The sequence below is a fragment of the Camelus bactrianus genome, chromosome 7 (genome assembly GCF_048773025.1).
Source record: "Camelus bactrianus isolate YW-2024 breed Bactrian camel chromosome 7, ASM4877302v1, whole genome shotgun sequence".
NCBI classification, from domain to species: Eukaryota; Metazoa; Chordata; class Mammalia; order Artiodactyla; family Camelidae; genus Camelus; species Camelus bactrianus.
In genome coordinates, this window is record NC_133545.1 from 4,810,814 (window position 1) to 4,824,127 (window position 13,314).

Genomic DNA, 13,314 nt, shown 5'->3' on the forward strand with positions numbered 1-13,314 from the left:
CCATCAAACCAGTCCTATGTTTTAATAGTTTATGTGTAAATGTAACACTCTTCATGTTTGAATAAATGCTAAGAAAGAATGTAGGAAGGAGAGGAGTAATTTACAGAAAAGCATGAAGGTCGGTAAAGAGACGGGCTAGGGAAGAAGAACTAGGGACGCGTAGATGTTGCTGGTCGGCCTTCCGTCTGTCGTGCACGGGCCCTTGTCTGCCGTGGGCCGTACGCAGGCCCGTAGGCGCCAGGCTCAGAGCCCGTGTACCCCTCAGAGTCGTTTTAAATAATGAGTCATGAGAGCTAAACACCATTAAGCTAAACACCATTTATGATTATGTCAAGCACTTCACAGGATCAATCTCATCCTCACCACCACCCTCTCAGGTAGGTATTTTTATTAATCTGATTTGTAAATGATAAAATTAAGCGAGGCTGAGTAACTCTGCCACGTTACTGCTGGTGGTGGTGGAGTGGCCTCTGACCCGAGCAGCCCTCCCTCCAGCAGCCCTGTCGGGAGGCGTCTGGCCCAGAAGGTCAACTGTTCCGTGAAGTCCCAGAATTTAAGCAGTGGGGTGCGGTCTGTCTCCACACCGTGCCACAGAGGAGTGACAGCCAGAGCCAGGCCTTTGGCGAGTCCTCTTCTGTACAGAAAGCAGGAGTGGTTGTCTCTGCCAGTACTGCCTTGTATTTGGGCCAATATGGTAATTAGGCTCATTCTATTAGAATATTCAGCTAGGGGTTTTCAGATAAAAATGATTTGAAATAAATTCCAGAACTTGCTTTTTGCTGAGTTGAGATCATTTTCTGAAAGTAGTGTTGCCCTTGGAGACACGCGGCAGTTAGCTGAGCGTGCAGCGAGGAACGGGTTGTCCTGCATCGAGATGGGCTAGGTGGCCTAATAGGTCTTTCTTTTTTTTCTCTAAATTTCTAGGATTCTCATGATTTGAATATTGATGAACTCTTTGACTTGAACATTTTGTTTCTTCTAATTGTTCATCTTTTCCTGATAATTGTAAGGTACACCAGGAGGATGGAATCGACTGTACCCTTTATAAAAGGTGGATTTTTGAAACCATAGACCTTGTTTTGTTTTAGTCAAACATGATCCTAGACTTCTCTCTTCTGACTTCTCCCTCCTCCTTTAAAACAGCCCGTGAAAAGAAAAGTTAACTTTTAAATGTTCTTTTAATTCTGCTCGGTTGGCTTGTTCTTGTTCCTAGTAGACAAAATTGGAGTCCTCCAAAGGAGAATTCAGGATGTAGAGGTGGGTGGTGTGAGAACTAGCTTAGCAGTTCCGACCACCACCATCACATGCTTTGGTTTGGAAATGTGTGGGTTCTTAATAAATATTACTTAATAATGACAGCAGGCCCACAAATCTAACATGAATAATTACAGAAAAAAGATTCTTCATGGCCGATAGGTCCTAATTTCCAAATAGACCTGTAGTTCCCCTCTTCTGTCCACTTTTCCAGTGGGTGGAGAGGAGAGAATGTTACAATGTTAGTGCTTTGCAGTGTTTCACTGAGTAGTTAAATATAAACATAGACGTGTAAGCTGGTTTGAACAAAAGACAATTATACGTAACGTTTTCATATTAATTCATATATCCGGGTAGATTGTTAGAAAAGACTAACTTTAATTTGTTGCACATAGTCTTTCATTCAAGTGTGGACATGTGAACATTGAAAAGGTCTCCCTTGGCCCTAGAGCATGTGTGTCTGCCTTCCCGTGCAGATGTCCGACATGCCAAAGCCTGCCTTCATGAAGCAGAACCTGGACGCCCTGGGAATCGGGACGTACCACGACATCGCCTTCATCCACCCGGACACGCCCATCATCAAAGCCCTGAATGTCTTCGTGGAAAGACGCGTGTCCGCCCTGCCCGTGGTGGACGAGTCAGGTCTGTGTGCTGGGCCGTGCCAGTTGAGCAGAAGCAGCGGTTTATCTCCAGAGGGTGAAATTATCGATAAATGACCTGGCATATCAGATATGTGGGGAAAATGAAAACTCAGGCCGGGGAGCACTCAGGAGGACAAGAACAAGAATTTTAAACAGGCTTATTTTCACATTTTCCACTAAGATGTGATTTTCACGTCCCTTTAAAAGTAGACAAGCTTATTTTATTTAACAGTATTTAATTCCTAGTAATTGTCTAGTTAAGGTTGATATTAAATGCTGCTTTTGGTTTCTAAGACATTTTTCTAACATATATTTTTATTTTTAGGAAAAGTTGTAGATATTTATTCCAAATTTGATGTAATTGTAAGTATTTTTAATTTTATTAAACCTGTCATCTAAAATGCATTTAAAGTGTAGTCATCAGTTTCTTTTTATGATTTTCCTAACTTAGTAATTCCTAGCTTTTTTGAGGATGAGGCTCTTATCAGAGAACTCCATAGACTCCCCAGTCATTGTGCTTTTCATATGCACTGGTTTAGCAGTGAATAATGTATTGGTGGCACTCTGTGATTTCTGTCTTTTCAGTACGTGTCACTTACCGATTATCACAGCGTGTGTATATTTTAAATCGTGACATTTCCGTATGGGAGACATCTGTTCATTCTGCCAGCAGGCACGTGCTTAGTCCACACGTGAATTCGTGGATCCCTGGTCCTGTCTATCCCACAGCTTGCTGATTGGGAACAACTGCTCTAAAGAGGACCACAAATAAACAATCATAGAAAGTCCTATTTTTTAATCCCTGGTTTAAATTTATTAGGTTGATTCTGGTGCTGCGTCTTACCAGTCAATGCTTTTTACCCCTGTTCAAGTGCACTTCCTTAGAGTTTTACATTATTTCTAAGAAAGGGAACTGAAAATTTGATAGGCCCAAACCTGCACGTCTTTTGTCATAACATTGACCCCAGCGTTAAATATTCTTTTGCAGCTGTCTCAGACTCTCTTGTTTCATCCTATTCTGTTTAATATAAAGACACTAAAAAATAGGCTTGTTGGAGTTTGGTTGGTGGGACCCTGTGAGGTCACTCAGAACCCTGAGAAGCATTCGGATGCACAGGGAGGGCTTCCTGCATGACTTTATCCCCACGGGTCCCCAAGCCTCCCTCGCAGAGCCCTTGTTCCACAGCCCTGGGTTCTTCTCAGCCTTTGCAAATGTCAGTCTACTTCTTGTAAGACTTTATTCACTCAGGGAGCAGAACCCAGCAGGGTAGGGATGGGGGAATCCTCCGTACGACATACAGTCAGAATGTAACATGGTTCTTCATGACTAACATGCACCTTGTAAGCTTTAAATTATTGATAAGACGATGGAACAGTCGTACTCATGGCACGTCATGAGCGCGTGTGGTGGTACTAAATTAAGATAAACATTAACCTTTTTAAAAATCAGGTTGCTCTGAACTTACTAATTTGGGTCATTAATGTGAATTGAAATGAAGGACATAATTCTCTGGTACTTTGTTACAGAACCTCGCTGCTGAAAAGACATATAACAACCTAGACATCACAGTGACGCAGGCCCTGCAGCATCGGTCACAGTATTTCGAAGGTGTTGTGAAGTGCAGTAAGCTGGAGATACTGGAGACCATCGTGGACAGAATAGTGAGAGCTGAGGTGAGCTGGCTGCACCCGTCCCTCCGTCCTCCTGTCCCCCTGAGCCCAGCTGCCACAAGTACGAGCTAGTAAAGAGCACCCCAGGGACTGAGCCATGGGAGCGGCCCGGAAGCCACCTTCCCGTTCAGTCAAATGACGTGGCTTCCCTGCCCCAGAACCCAGCACGTTCCTTGGCACATAGTAGGTCATCTGTTAATGTTCACTGAAGTGAACTTGTAAGTCTTGCTATCGTAGTTGAATCAAATAAACTGGTAAGAAACTTTCATGGTTTTAAAACATACCCGAGAAAACAGAACTTTGTTTCATTAGAGTATGAATGAATTTAAAGCTAAAAATGTGTCATTATTTGGTTTTAACAAAGTGAATGATAAAAAGATCAGAGTACATTTTATTGATTTAAGTTAAAGTAATTGTCTCTCTTCCCACCAGTATTTAGATAAGTAGTAAATAGTCCGTTCCTCTCCTGACCCCTCAGCACTTGTGGCCCCCGTACTTGTGCCTGTAGGATGTTTTTTTGCATGCTTTGCATAAAGATGAGTGAAATCATTTTATAGTGCATCTTAATTCAGTACAGCCATGCCCCAAATAATTTCTCTCCTTTCTTGTTAAAGAGGACAACATTCCTACCCCTTTCTGTCACTCCTTATCACTTTAGGACTGAAGGATGCAATTGCATTCCTTCTGGAACAACCTCTAATTAGGCGAAATTAATTCATAGTGAGTCTGCTTTGATACTTTTTATTATAAATGCAACAGTACAGTCCAAGAAGAAAAGCACCTGGTTATTTTTAGGCTAATCACAGCAACCTTAGCCCGCTTTCTGGAAGTTACCTGTCAAGTGGTTTGTTCGACAGCGCACAGAGCCCCCTTTCAGGCGCCATCGCGGCAGAAGCCCGCCGGCCCTGCTCCCATCACATGCGTCGAAGAGGTCCGCCCTGCTCCGTCCTCTCCCGGACTGACTCACTTCAGCAGCCGTGATTTTTAACCTGTTTCACTAGATTCTCAACATGAAGTCTTTCCTTTTTCTACTTAAATTTAACATCCATCACTAGTTTTCCAGCGGGTTTTAGCTGACTTAGGAATACATCTAAACTTTTTATTGTCCTTAGAATTATATGCCTTTTGAAGATCACAAGCAGAAATAGGAAAGGCGTCCCTCCCTAATTACAAGGACAGTGGACATCCATCTGATGGAATCCTTGATAACAATTAAAAATCATGTTTAAGAATACTGTTGATATGGAAAAACAATATATTGCTAAGAGAAAAAGCCAATACTATACGTAGTATGATTCTTCGTGTTAACACACGTGCACATGCATGGAAGAGGCTAGACAGACTCGCGCCACAGCGTTAGCACGGCTGGGCCCAGCGGCCTGGGAGGTGGAGGGACCAGCACTGCTCCGCGTTCCCAAGGCCCCCGCGAGCGTGTGTGACTGGCAGGCAAAGGAAGCGACTGGCTCGTGTTAGGCTCATCTGGGAGCAGCACAGAGCCCACTGTAGTGTGAGCGAGGTCGCTGAGGAGAATGAAGGGGTCGTTAAAGTTTTCTCAAGTTATCCATCGTGACCTTTTTCCTCATTAAAATAATTTCTTTCATCAGCTGACTCCTTAATGGGGGACAAAGGCCAGTTTTTAGCTTCAGCATATTTTGTTAGGAGAAAGGTATCAGTGATGATTTGGTTTATTTATATGACCACTAACTTTTAGACAGGGAACTAAACTTCAAGGGCAAGAAAATATTTTGGGTAGTCATTTCTGTCTGGCAGAACTACTTCAGAGTGAAACAGCTCCCCCTGACCTTTAATGCTTCATAGGTGGTTAATTATCAGTATTGCATGTCAGGAGTAAAATGTGTCTGGTATAGAATATAAAGCAGTCTCTGGCCCTGGATGTAAATCATCAACGTATACTTATAGTTAATAGATAACTGTGTGATAGCACAGGGTTACTGAAGAGCCTGTGTTTTTCTAGAGAAGCTTTTAAAAGACGTTTAGGTTGATTGGCATGAGAAAGATGACACTGATTTCTTTATGAACCTAAAAGCAAGCTATGATGTCAGAAGCGGCACCAACACAGTCTCAGAGACAAAAATATAAAAACAGTTTCCCCCTCCTTCCATCTCCTTTCTGTGCCCCTCGTTCTGTACCACTGGGGGGCCTAACTGTTCAGTAAGGAGAGGAGGATCTCCAGGGTAACCGACTGGCATGTGGTTGCCTTGGGCCTAAATTCTAAAGCCTTTCAGTCAGAGGAGCACGATGCTTTCTCCCTTCCTTCCTGTTTTAAGGACGCTTTGTTGTAGTAATACCTCAGAACTTACCCACTCATTTATAAAAGATTTTCAAGTAGAAGGTAAGACATGAATATAATCTGTTTTGTTTTATTATAGTTCATTATCCTCTGAATGTTATTCTTAATATATGAACTTCATAGAGAAAAAATTAAAAACCTACGAGCAGTGACCTGTTACTTTCACTGCTCATTTGGACTTCTCTCCCATGTGACACAGTTAACAGATAATTATTAGAAACTGAAATATAACTTTAAAAAATCAAAAACCACTTAAGAGAATATTATAGTTACATAAAGTAGCTACTGTTACACTTCATGTTTTGAGTTGTATCTATCATATATTAATAATTTTGAAATTTGAAAACTCAGCAGGACCTAGCTGGCTGATTTTTCTTAAAAGTAGTTAAGCAAACCAGCGTTGCATTTTAACAGAGCCAAGACCACTGCATGGTTCTGTGCGCTGTTCCTTCCTCTCGTTTGTGGGATCTATTCATTGTATAGTACATGAAAGATTTTTTCCTAATGTCCATTTTAAAACCATTCATTTAAGCTTCCACACGTGGCCTCCTTTTCTCTTGCTGCAGGTCCATCGGCTGGTGGTAGTAAATGAAGCAGATAGCATCGTGGGCATTATTTCCCTGTCAGATATTCTGCAAGCCCTGATACTCACACCTGCAGGTACAGATGCCAGTGTCTGACCTTTCCTATACATGGATGGGGGTGGGGGGTGAAAAAGCAGGTGCATCAAGCCCAGCTTCCCCCCGCCCTGCTGCAGCCAACAGCTTTCTGTGCATTACTTTGTAAACCATTTTCATTTTCTCTGTGGTTTTGAAGTTTTACTGTTCTGCTTGAGGGAGAAAAGTTTACACAAAGTATTCTGACTTAGCATCCTCTTGACGCCCAGAAGTGCCTGAATTATCGAGGATTCACTGCCGTGCTCATAACCTTTCCCGTTAAAAAGTTAAGATCTTCTGCGGGGGAGGATATAGGTCAGCGGTAGAGCGCATGCTTAGCATGCTCGAGAGTCATGGGTCCGATCCCCGGTCCCTCCTCTAGAAATAAATAAATAAATACCTAATTACTTTCCTCCCCCATCCCCCTCCAAAAAAAAAAAAAGAATTTTGCTGTATTTTTAGAACTACTAACCGGAAAACAGGAGGGAGATTCTTTGGGATCTTTTTATTGAAACCATCTATCCAAAAAAAAAAAAAAAACCTTACTAGTGTTCTGAGTGTATAAATCAAATGCCCTAAACAAACTTCTTTCCAACAGAAGTGTATGGAAGCTATATTCACTGCCAAACAACACTGGTGACTGAACTCATTTTCTGCCAGATTCACTCTAAGCAAACCCTCAAGTCACAGTCAAGGATGAGCGTGTGAAGGTGGAGGAGGGGCTTTAGAAAGGAGGAGTTGGTGTTCCTTGTGTCATGTGTTTAATAGTGTAATGGCTGAAGGGGTCCTAAAACCACCAGCCCTCGCCCCCCCCCCCCCCCCACAGCACTAAGTACAAACAACCCAGATTGGGCCTCAGAGATCAAGGCCAAGATGAGAGACTAACTCATGTGCACTTTGAACTCTTAGAAGGTAAACATTAAAATGTACACTTACGAGGGTATTGATTTTTCTTTAGTTCAGAAATCAGTCAAATTAGCTAAGACTGGTTTTCATAGCTGGTCTGTAACTGAAGATACCCGCCCTGAAGGAATCCCCCCGCCAGCGAGAAGCAGGCGGCACTGAGCACTGGGTGTGGTTCCAGCCGAGCAGGGACTCACAGCAAGCCCTGGAAATGGTTAGAAGCCCATGTCTACTGATCAGAAAGTCTAGAGATGGCATTTGCTGCAATCATTTTCAAACTTCAGATATTAGACCCTGAAACTCATGATAATCTTTTTTTAATTATTGTAAGTTTCAGGGGTACAGCATTGCAACTCAGCATGTGTATGCACTACAGAGTGACCACCACAGGGCTCGCCACCATCCGTCAACATACAGTTGACCCCTTCACTCACTTCACCCATCCTCAGCCCACTTCGCCTCTGGTAACCACTAACCTGACCTCTGTATCTATGTGTTGTTTTGTTTGTTCACTGGTTTCGGGTGTGGGGTTTTTTTAGATTCCATTTATGAACAAAATCATATGGTACTTAGCTTTTCTCTGTCTAACTTCTTTTATTTATTAGTAATAATATCCTCAAAGTCCATCCGTGTTGTTGAAAATGGCAGGATTTCATTTTTTTGCATGGCTCATGATAATCTCTACAATCATGAAATGATCAAATGACATAAGAATGTGAGCTTGTTCATAGCATTACTTGTAATAACCTAAAACTGGAAGTAACCCAGATATCTTTGAGCAGGAGAATCAGTAGATTGCACTCTGTTCATCTGCTGGACTGCATTGACAGTGAACATGCAGCTGTATTTGACCCTGGACGAGCCTCACAGTCAGGCATGGAGCACGGAAGCAGGACCAGTGCAGGAAGTGTGGTTACATTATAGACACTTAACCCTTGAACAACACGGGTCCACTTATACGCAGACTTTTTTCAGTAGTAAACACTGCAGTACTACACGGTCCATGGTTGAATCCACAGCTGTGGGACCTCGGATACGGAGAGGAATCGGGCCATAGAGGGCCAACTATACACTGTATGCAGTGCCCTAACCCTGTGTTGTCCAAGGATCAATTGTACAACCATATGGCTCCTCTGTGCACCTTAGGACGAGGAACCATCTCCAGGCAGGCTTATCCCCACAGGCACATAACTTGGCACCTTCAGAAGGACACCCCCTTTTCCAGTCGGCTGGCCCTGGGCCAAGGCACACAGCTCGTCCAATGGAGTCAGGCCAAATGTCAGCTCTCTTCTGTCCCTGTGGCCGAGATTCTTTGTGCATTGCAAATTCAGGGTAAAGAATTCTTTATCCTCTCTATGCCTTGGTGTCACAGCCATAAGAATGAGACTGTTCATCTGGATGAGTTTAAATTTCCATCCAGATTTGATATTTCAAAAATTCTAAGTCATTAATGCAAGTCAGCATTAGTGAAAATGCAGGGAGGAAACCTATTCCACAGCTGGATTTGAAATGTATGTTACCATAGAAATAATGTTATAAAGACAGGGACAGTTGCTTAAAGACTTGAATATAAGACAAGACACAATAAACCTCCTAGAAGAAAACATAGAACATTCTCTGACATAAATCTCAGCAGTGTTCTCCTAGGGCAGTCTACCCAGGCACTAGAAATAAAAGCAAAAGTAAACAAATGGGATCTAATTAAACTTACAAGCTTTTGCACAGTAAAGGAAACCATAAGCAGAATAAGACAACAACCTACAGAATGGGAGAAAATATTTGCAAATGATGCAACTGACACAGGTTTAATTTTCAGAATATATAAACAGCTCATACAATTTAATAACAAAAAAACAAACAACCCAATCCAAAAATAGGCAGAAGACCTAAACAAGCAATTCTCCAAGGAGGACATACAGATGGCCAATAGGCACATGAAAAAATGCTCAATATCACTATCAGAGAAATACAAATCAAAACTACAATGAGGTATCACCTCACACCAGTCAGAATGGCCATGATTCAAAACTCTGAACAATAAATGCTGAAGAGGGTGTGGAGAAAAGGGAACCCTCCTACACTATTGGTGGGAATGTAGTTTGGTGCCGCCATTATGGAAAACAGTACGGAGATTCCTAAAAAAACTAAAAATAGACTTACCATATGATCCAGCAATCCCATTTCTGGGTACATATCTGGAGGGAACTCTAATGAGAAAAGATACTTGCATCCCAATGTTCATAGCAGCACTGTTTACAGTAGTCAAGACACAGAAGCAACCTAAATGTCCATCGACAAATGACTGGATAAAGAAGTTGTGGTATATTTCTAAAATGGAATACTACTCTGCCATAAAAAAGAATAAAATAATGCCATTTGTAACAACACAGATAGACCTAGAGATCATCATCCTAAGTGAAGTAACCCAGAAAGAGAAAAAAAATTTATCACTCATATGTGGAATCTTAAAAAAAAAAAAAAAAAAGAGGAAAAAGACTATGAACTCATCTGCAAAACAGAAACAGACTTGCAGACACAGTAAACAATCATGGTTACCAGGGAAAGGGGGTGGGAAGAGATGAATTTAGGAGTTTGAGATTTGCAAAGGTTAGTCACTATATATCAAAATAGGTTTTTTTAAAAAGGTTTTTCTGTATAGCATGGGCAACTATGTTCAATATCTTGTAATAACCTTTAATGAAAAAGAATATATGTGTATATATGCATGACTGGGACATTGTGCTGTACACCAGAAATTGACACATTGTAACTGGCTGTACTTTAAAATAAAAAAGGGGTAGTTGAATTAGAATTCTTTGTGATACAGTGTGTATAATGCTATTTATTTAGGAAAATGCTCAGTGTTCCTAATAACTGGATTTACTAGTGAACATCTAGAGCAGAACCCGCTTGCAGCCATCAGATCAGATGCTCGCATACAAGGACGATGGTGTGGTATTAGCAGCAAACTAGAGGTCCAGCCCTGTTAGCCCAATCCCACTATCCCCTAAGAGCTGAGAGGAGCCAGCCAGCTGCTTAACTTCATTCAGCCTCCATTCCTTCAGCAATAGAATGAACAGCCTGATACAGGCCACTGTCCCTCCAAAGGTACTTTGAGCTGAAACCAAAACCATATGTGAACAATGTTTATGCACCAGGAAGCTGCACACCCAGGACGAGCACTGCTGGGTGGACATTTATAGAATAATCAGTAAGAGACCCTTTTTAAAGCCATTCACTGTTATGTGGATAAAAGATACCAATGGTTCTTCTTTTCACCAGATAATGCACACTGATTCAATATAGTAAGATTTTCTCTTTTTCAAAGTTTTTAGCAGTAGTTCATTGTCAAACTTAACTCAAGACTCCAAACGAACCTAAGTGTCTACACATGCAGCCAATGAATAAGCAGTCTGATGGCAGTAGCTACAATTTTTTTAGCCCCTTAACTTTCAAAGAGATTAACAGTCTTTAAAAGTGTTAGATTTAAAAATCTAGTTTCTGATGAGAAGACAGAGAAACTACTGTAATAAAAAAAATGGTAGCTGCCCTCTCAACCCACGTTGAAGTATCTGGGCCAGATGAGAGTAGGTGCTATGTGCAGTTTTCCTTAAACTTGTTACAGTGCTTTACATGTTTATAAGTATGTTCAACAGAAATACTCTGCACCTTCACTAAAACTTAAGTACATATTTCTTTGAAAAATTTTTAACAGAACCCTCTTTTCCAAATTAAACCGTGTGTGTTTAGAATTACAACATGTAACAGGGGTTAAAAGTGTGTGGCAGTGATGGTAGGTGGGGGTGGGCAGCCTGGCGCCCACCTGCTCACTGACCACATCTCAGGCCCCTGCAGCCTCTGGGACTTTCTCCTAAGGCACTGCAGGGACAGGCAGAAGCCACGGGGTGGGGAGCCACCACTGCACTCCTGTGGGACCTGCACAGCTGCAGCGTGTTTTTGTGTTACTTTCAAACTTCCCATTTTCCGTGTCCTGACAGGTGCCAAACAGAAGGAGACGGAAAGCGAATGACGGCCGTGAGTGGAGGGGCCCTGCAGGAGAACTTGAACACAGATGCTGGTCGCGCTTTGCCTCACGAACACCGACCGCGAGAGAACAGAGTAAAATGGCTGAGAATGTGGATCAGGGTTTAGTGATGGGTACTTTTTCCAGTGATGTTGAAACTAAACATAAAAAAGAAAGATCTTGTGTGTCTGAAGATTCAACCTAGCATTAAAAGACTGTTTTCAGACCACTGTCTGAAAGAGTTCAAATGCTGTAAGTCATTAAAGTGCACTGTCCTGAATTTCTATTATTTTTCATTTTAAAGAAGTCACTGGTACCTAACAGGTAATATGACATAAGGCGAGTGTATGGCATATTCAGATCTAGTGCCTTATGTCGGAACAGCGATATGTCATCACTACTGCCCACCCATTGCAACTGGGGCGCATACTTGTGAAGTGACCCTGCTGGAGCGTGAATGGCTTTGAACCTTTACCAAATCAGTTTGTTTTCATTAGATTTGTTGAACAGCTATAATTTGAATATAAATAATTACTTTATAAAACTTTAATGACGGTTTTATGTTTAAGTGTTCCGTTCTGAACTATAGTGTAAACAAGACTGCTTTACAACAGCTTTATTTATTTTTACTTTCATGCAATTTTTTACACATCTTTTGTGGGTAAACTTCACTACCCATTAACAAATCATTGGTTGTTGTTTTAAAAGGGCAGATTTCTCATTATTTAAGTTTGGATCTGGAAAGGATATGACTTCTCAACAGCCACTGTTAGGTTTTAAAAGCTGAAGTTTCTAACAGCACACGTGGGAACCTGCTCTGCAGGGCTGCAGACAAAGTGCCGGGAAGATGTCTATTTTTTCTTGTGTTTTGACATGAAAATCATGATGTTTGTGTGACTGCTGACGCGATTGTTTTGTAAATTTTACTGTGGCATATACGGTATTGTCATATGGTTGAGGAGAAACACAAAGTTTCCTAATATAAGTGCTCTGAAAATGTTGACACTGTATATATATGAGTATAGTTTGGTTTTTTGTTTGGGTTTGGTTTTTTTTTTTTGCAGATTGAAAAATTAAAATAAATCTGACTATCTACCATCTTGTTCAAGAACTTCTTTAAAATATTATGTATTTCAACATACAGTGATTAAAATTCTTCAGGCTCCTAGAAAAGAACATAGAAAAAACATTCTCTGACATAAATCATAGCAATGTTTTCTTAGCTCAGCCTCCCAAGGCAAAGGAAATAAAAGCAAAAATAAACAAATGAGACCCAAACTTACAGGCTTTTGCACAGCAAAGGAAACCATGAACAAAACAAAAAGACAACCTATGGAATGGGAGAAAACATTTGTGAATGATGAGACTGACAAGGGCTTAATTTACAAAATATACAAACAATTCATACAACTCAATAACAACATCAACAACAAAAAAACCCAATCAAAAACTGGGCAGAAGACCTAAACAGACATTTCTGAATAGATGGCCAAGAGACACATGAAAAGATGCTCAACATCACTAATTATTAGAGAAATGCAAATCAAAACTACGAGGTATCACCTCACACCAGTCAGAATGGCCATCATCAAAAAGTCTACAAGTAATAAAGAGGGTGTGGAGAAAAGGGAACTCACTTACACTTGGTGGGAATATAAATTTGCACAGCCACTATGGATAACAATATGGATGTTTCCCTAAAAAAACCAGAGTTACCATATGATCCAGCAATCCCACTCCTGGGCATTTATCCAGAAGAAACTCTAATTCATAAAGATATACCACCCCAACATTCACAGCAGCACTATTTACAATAGCCAAGGCATGGAAGCAACCTAAGTGTCCAATGACAGA

At 41.2% G+C, this 13,314-nt stretch overlaps 1 protein-coding gene across 9 annotated transcripts in view; it reads left to right on the forward strand.

Annotated features, from left to right (window-relative positions):
* PRKAG2 (protein kinase AMP-activated non-catalytic subunit gamma 2) overlaps positions 1–12,555 on the forward strand; it is a 240,877-nt gene extending 228,322 nt beyond the window's left edge. For 5 of the 9 annotated variants that reach the window (XM_074366723.1, XM_074366724.1, XM_074366725.1 and 2 more), the window contains 5 exons: positions 1,704–1,896; positions 2,221–2,258; positions 3,423–3,569; positions 6,444–6,537; positions 7,768–11,428. In XM_074366723.1, the coding sequence (XP_074222824.1) occupies positions 1,704–1,896; positions 2,221–2,258; positions 3,423–3,569; positions 6,444–6,537; positions 7,768–7,817 (522 nt within the window). In that variant the 3' untranslated portion in view covers positions 7,818–11,428. The other 4 variants (XM_074366726.1, XM_074366728.1, XM_074366727.1 and 1 more) reach the window with 4 other exon arrangements.
* The last annotated feature ends 759 nt before the right edge of the window (positions 12,556–13,314 follow it).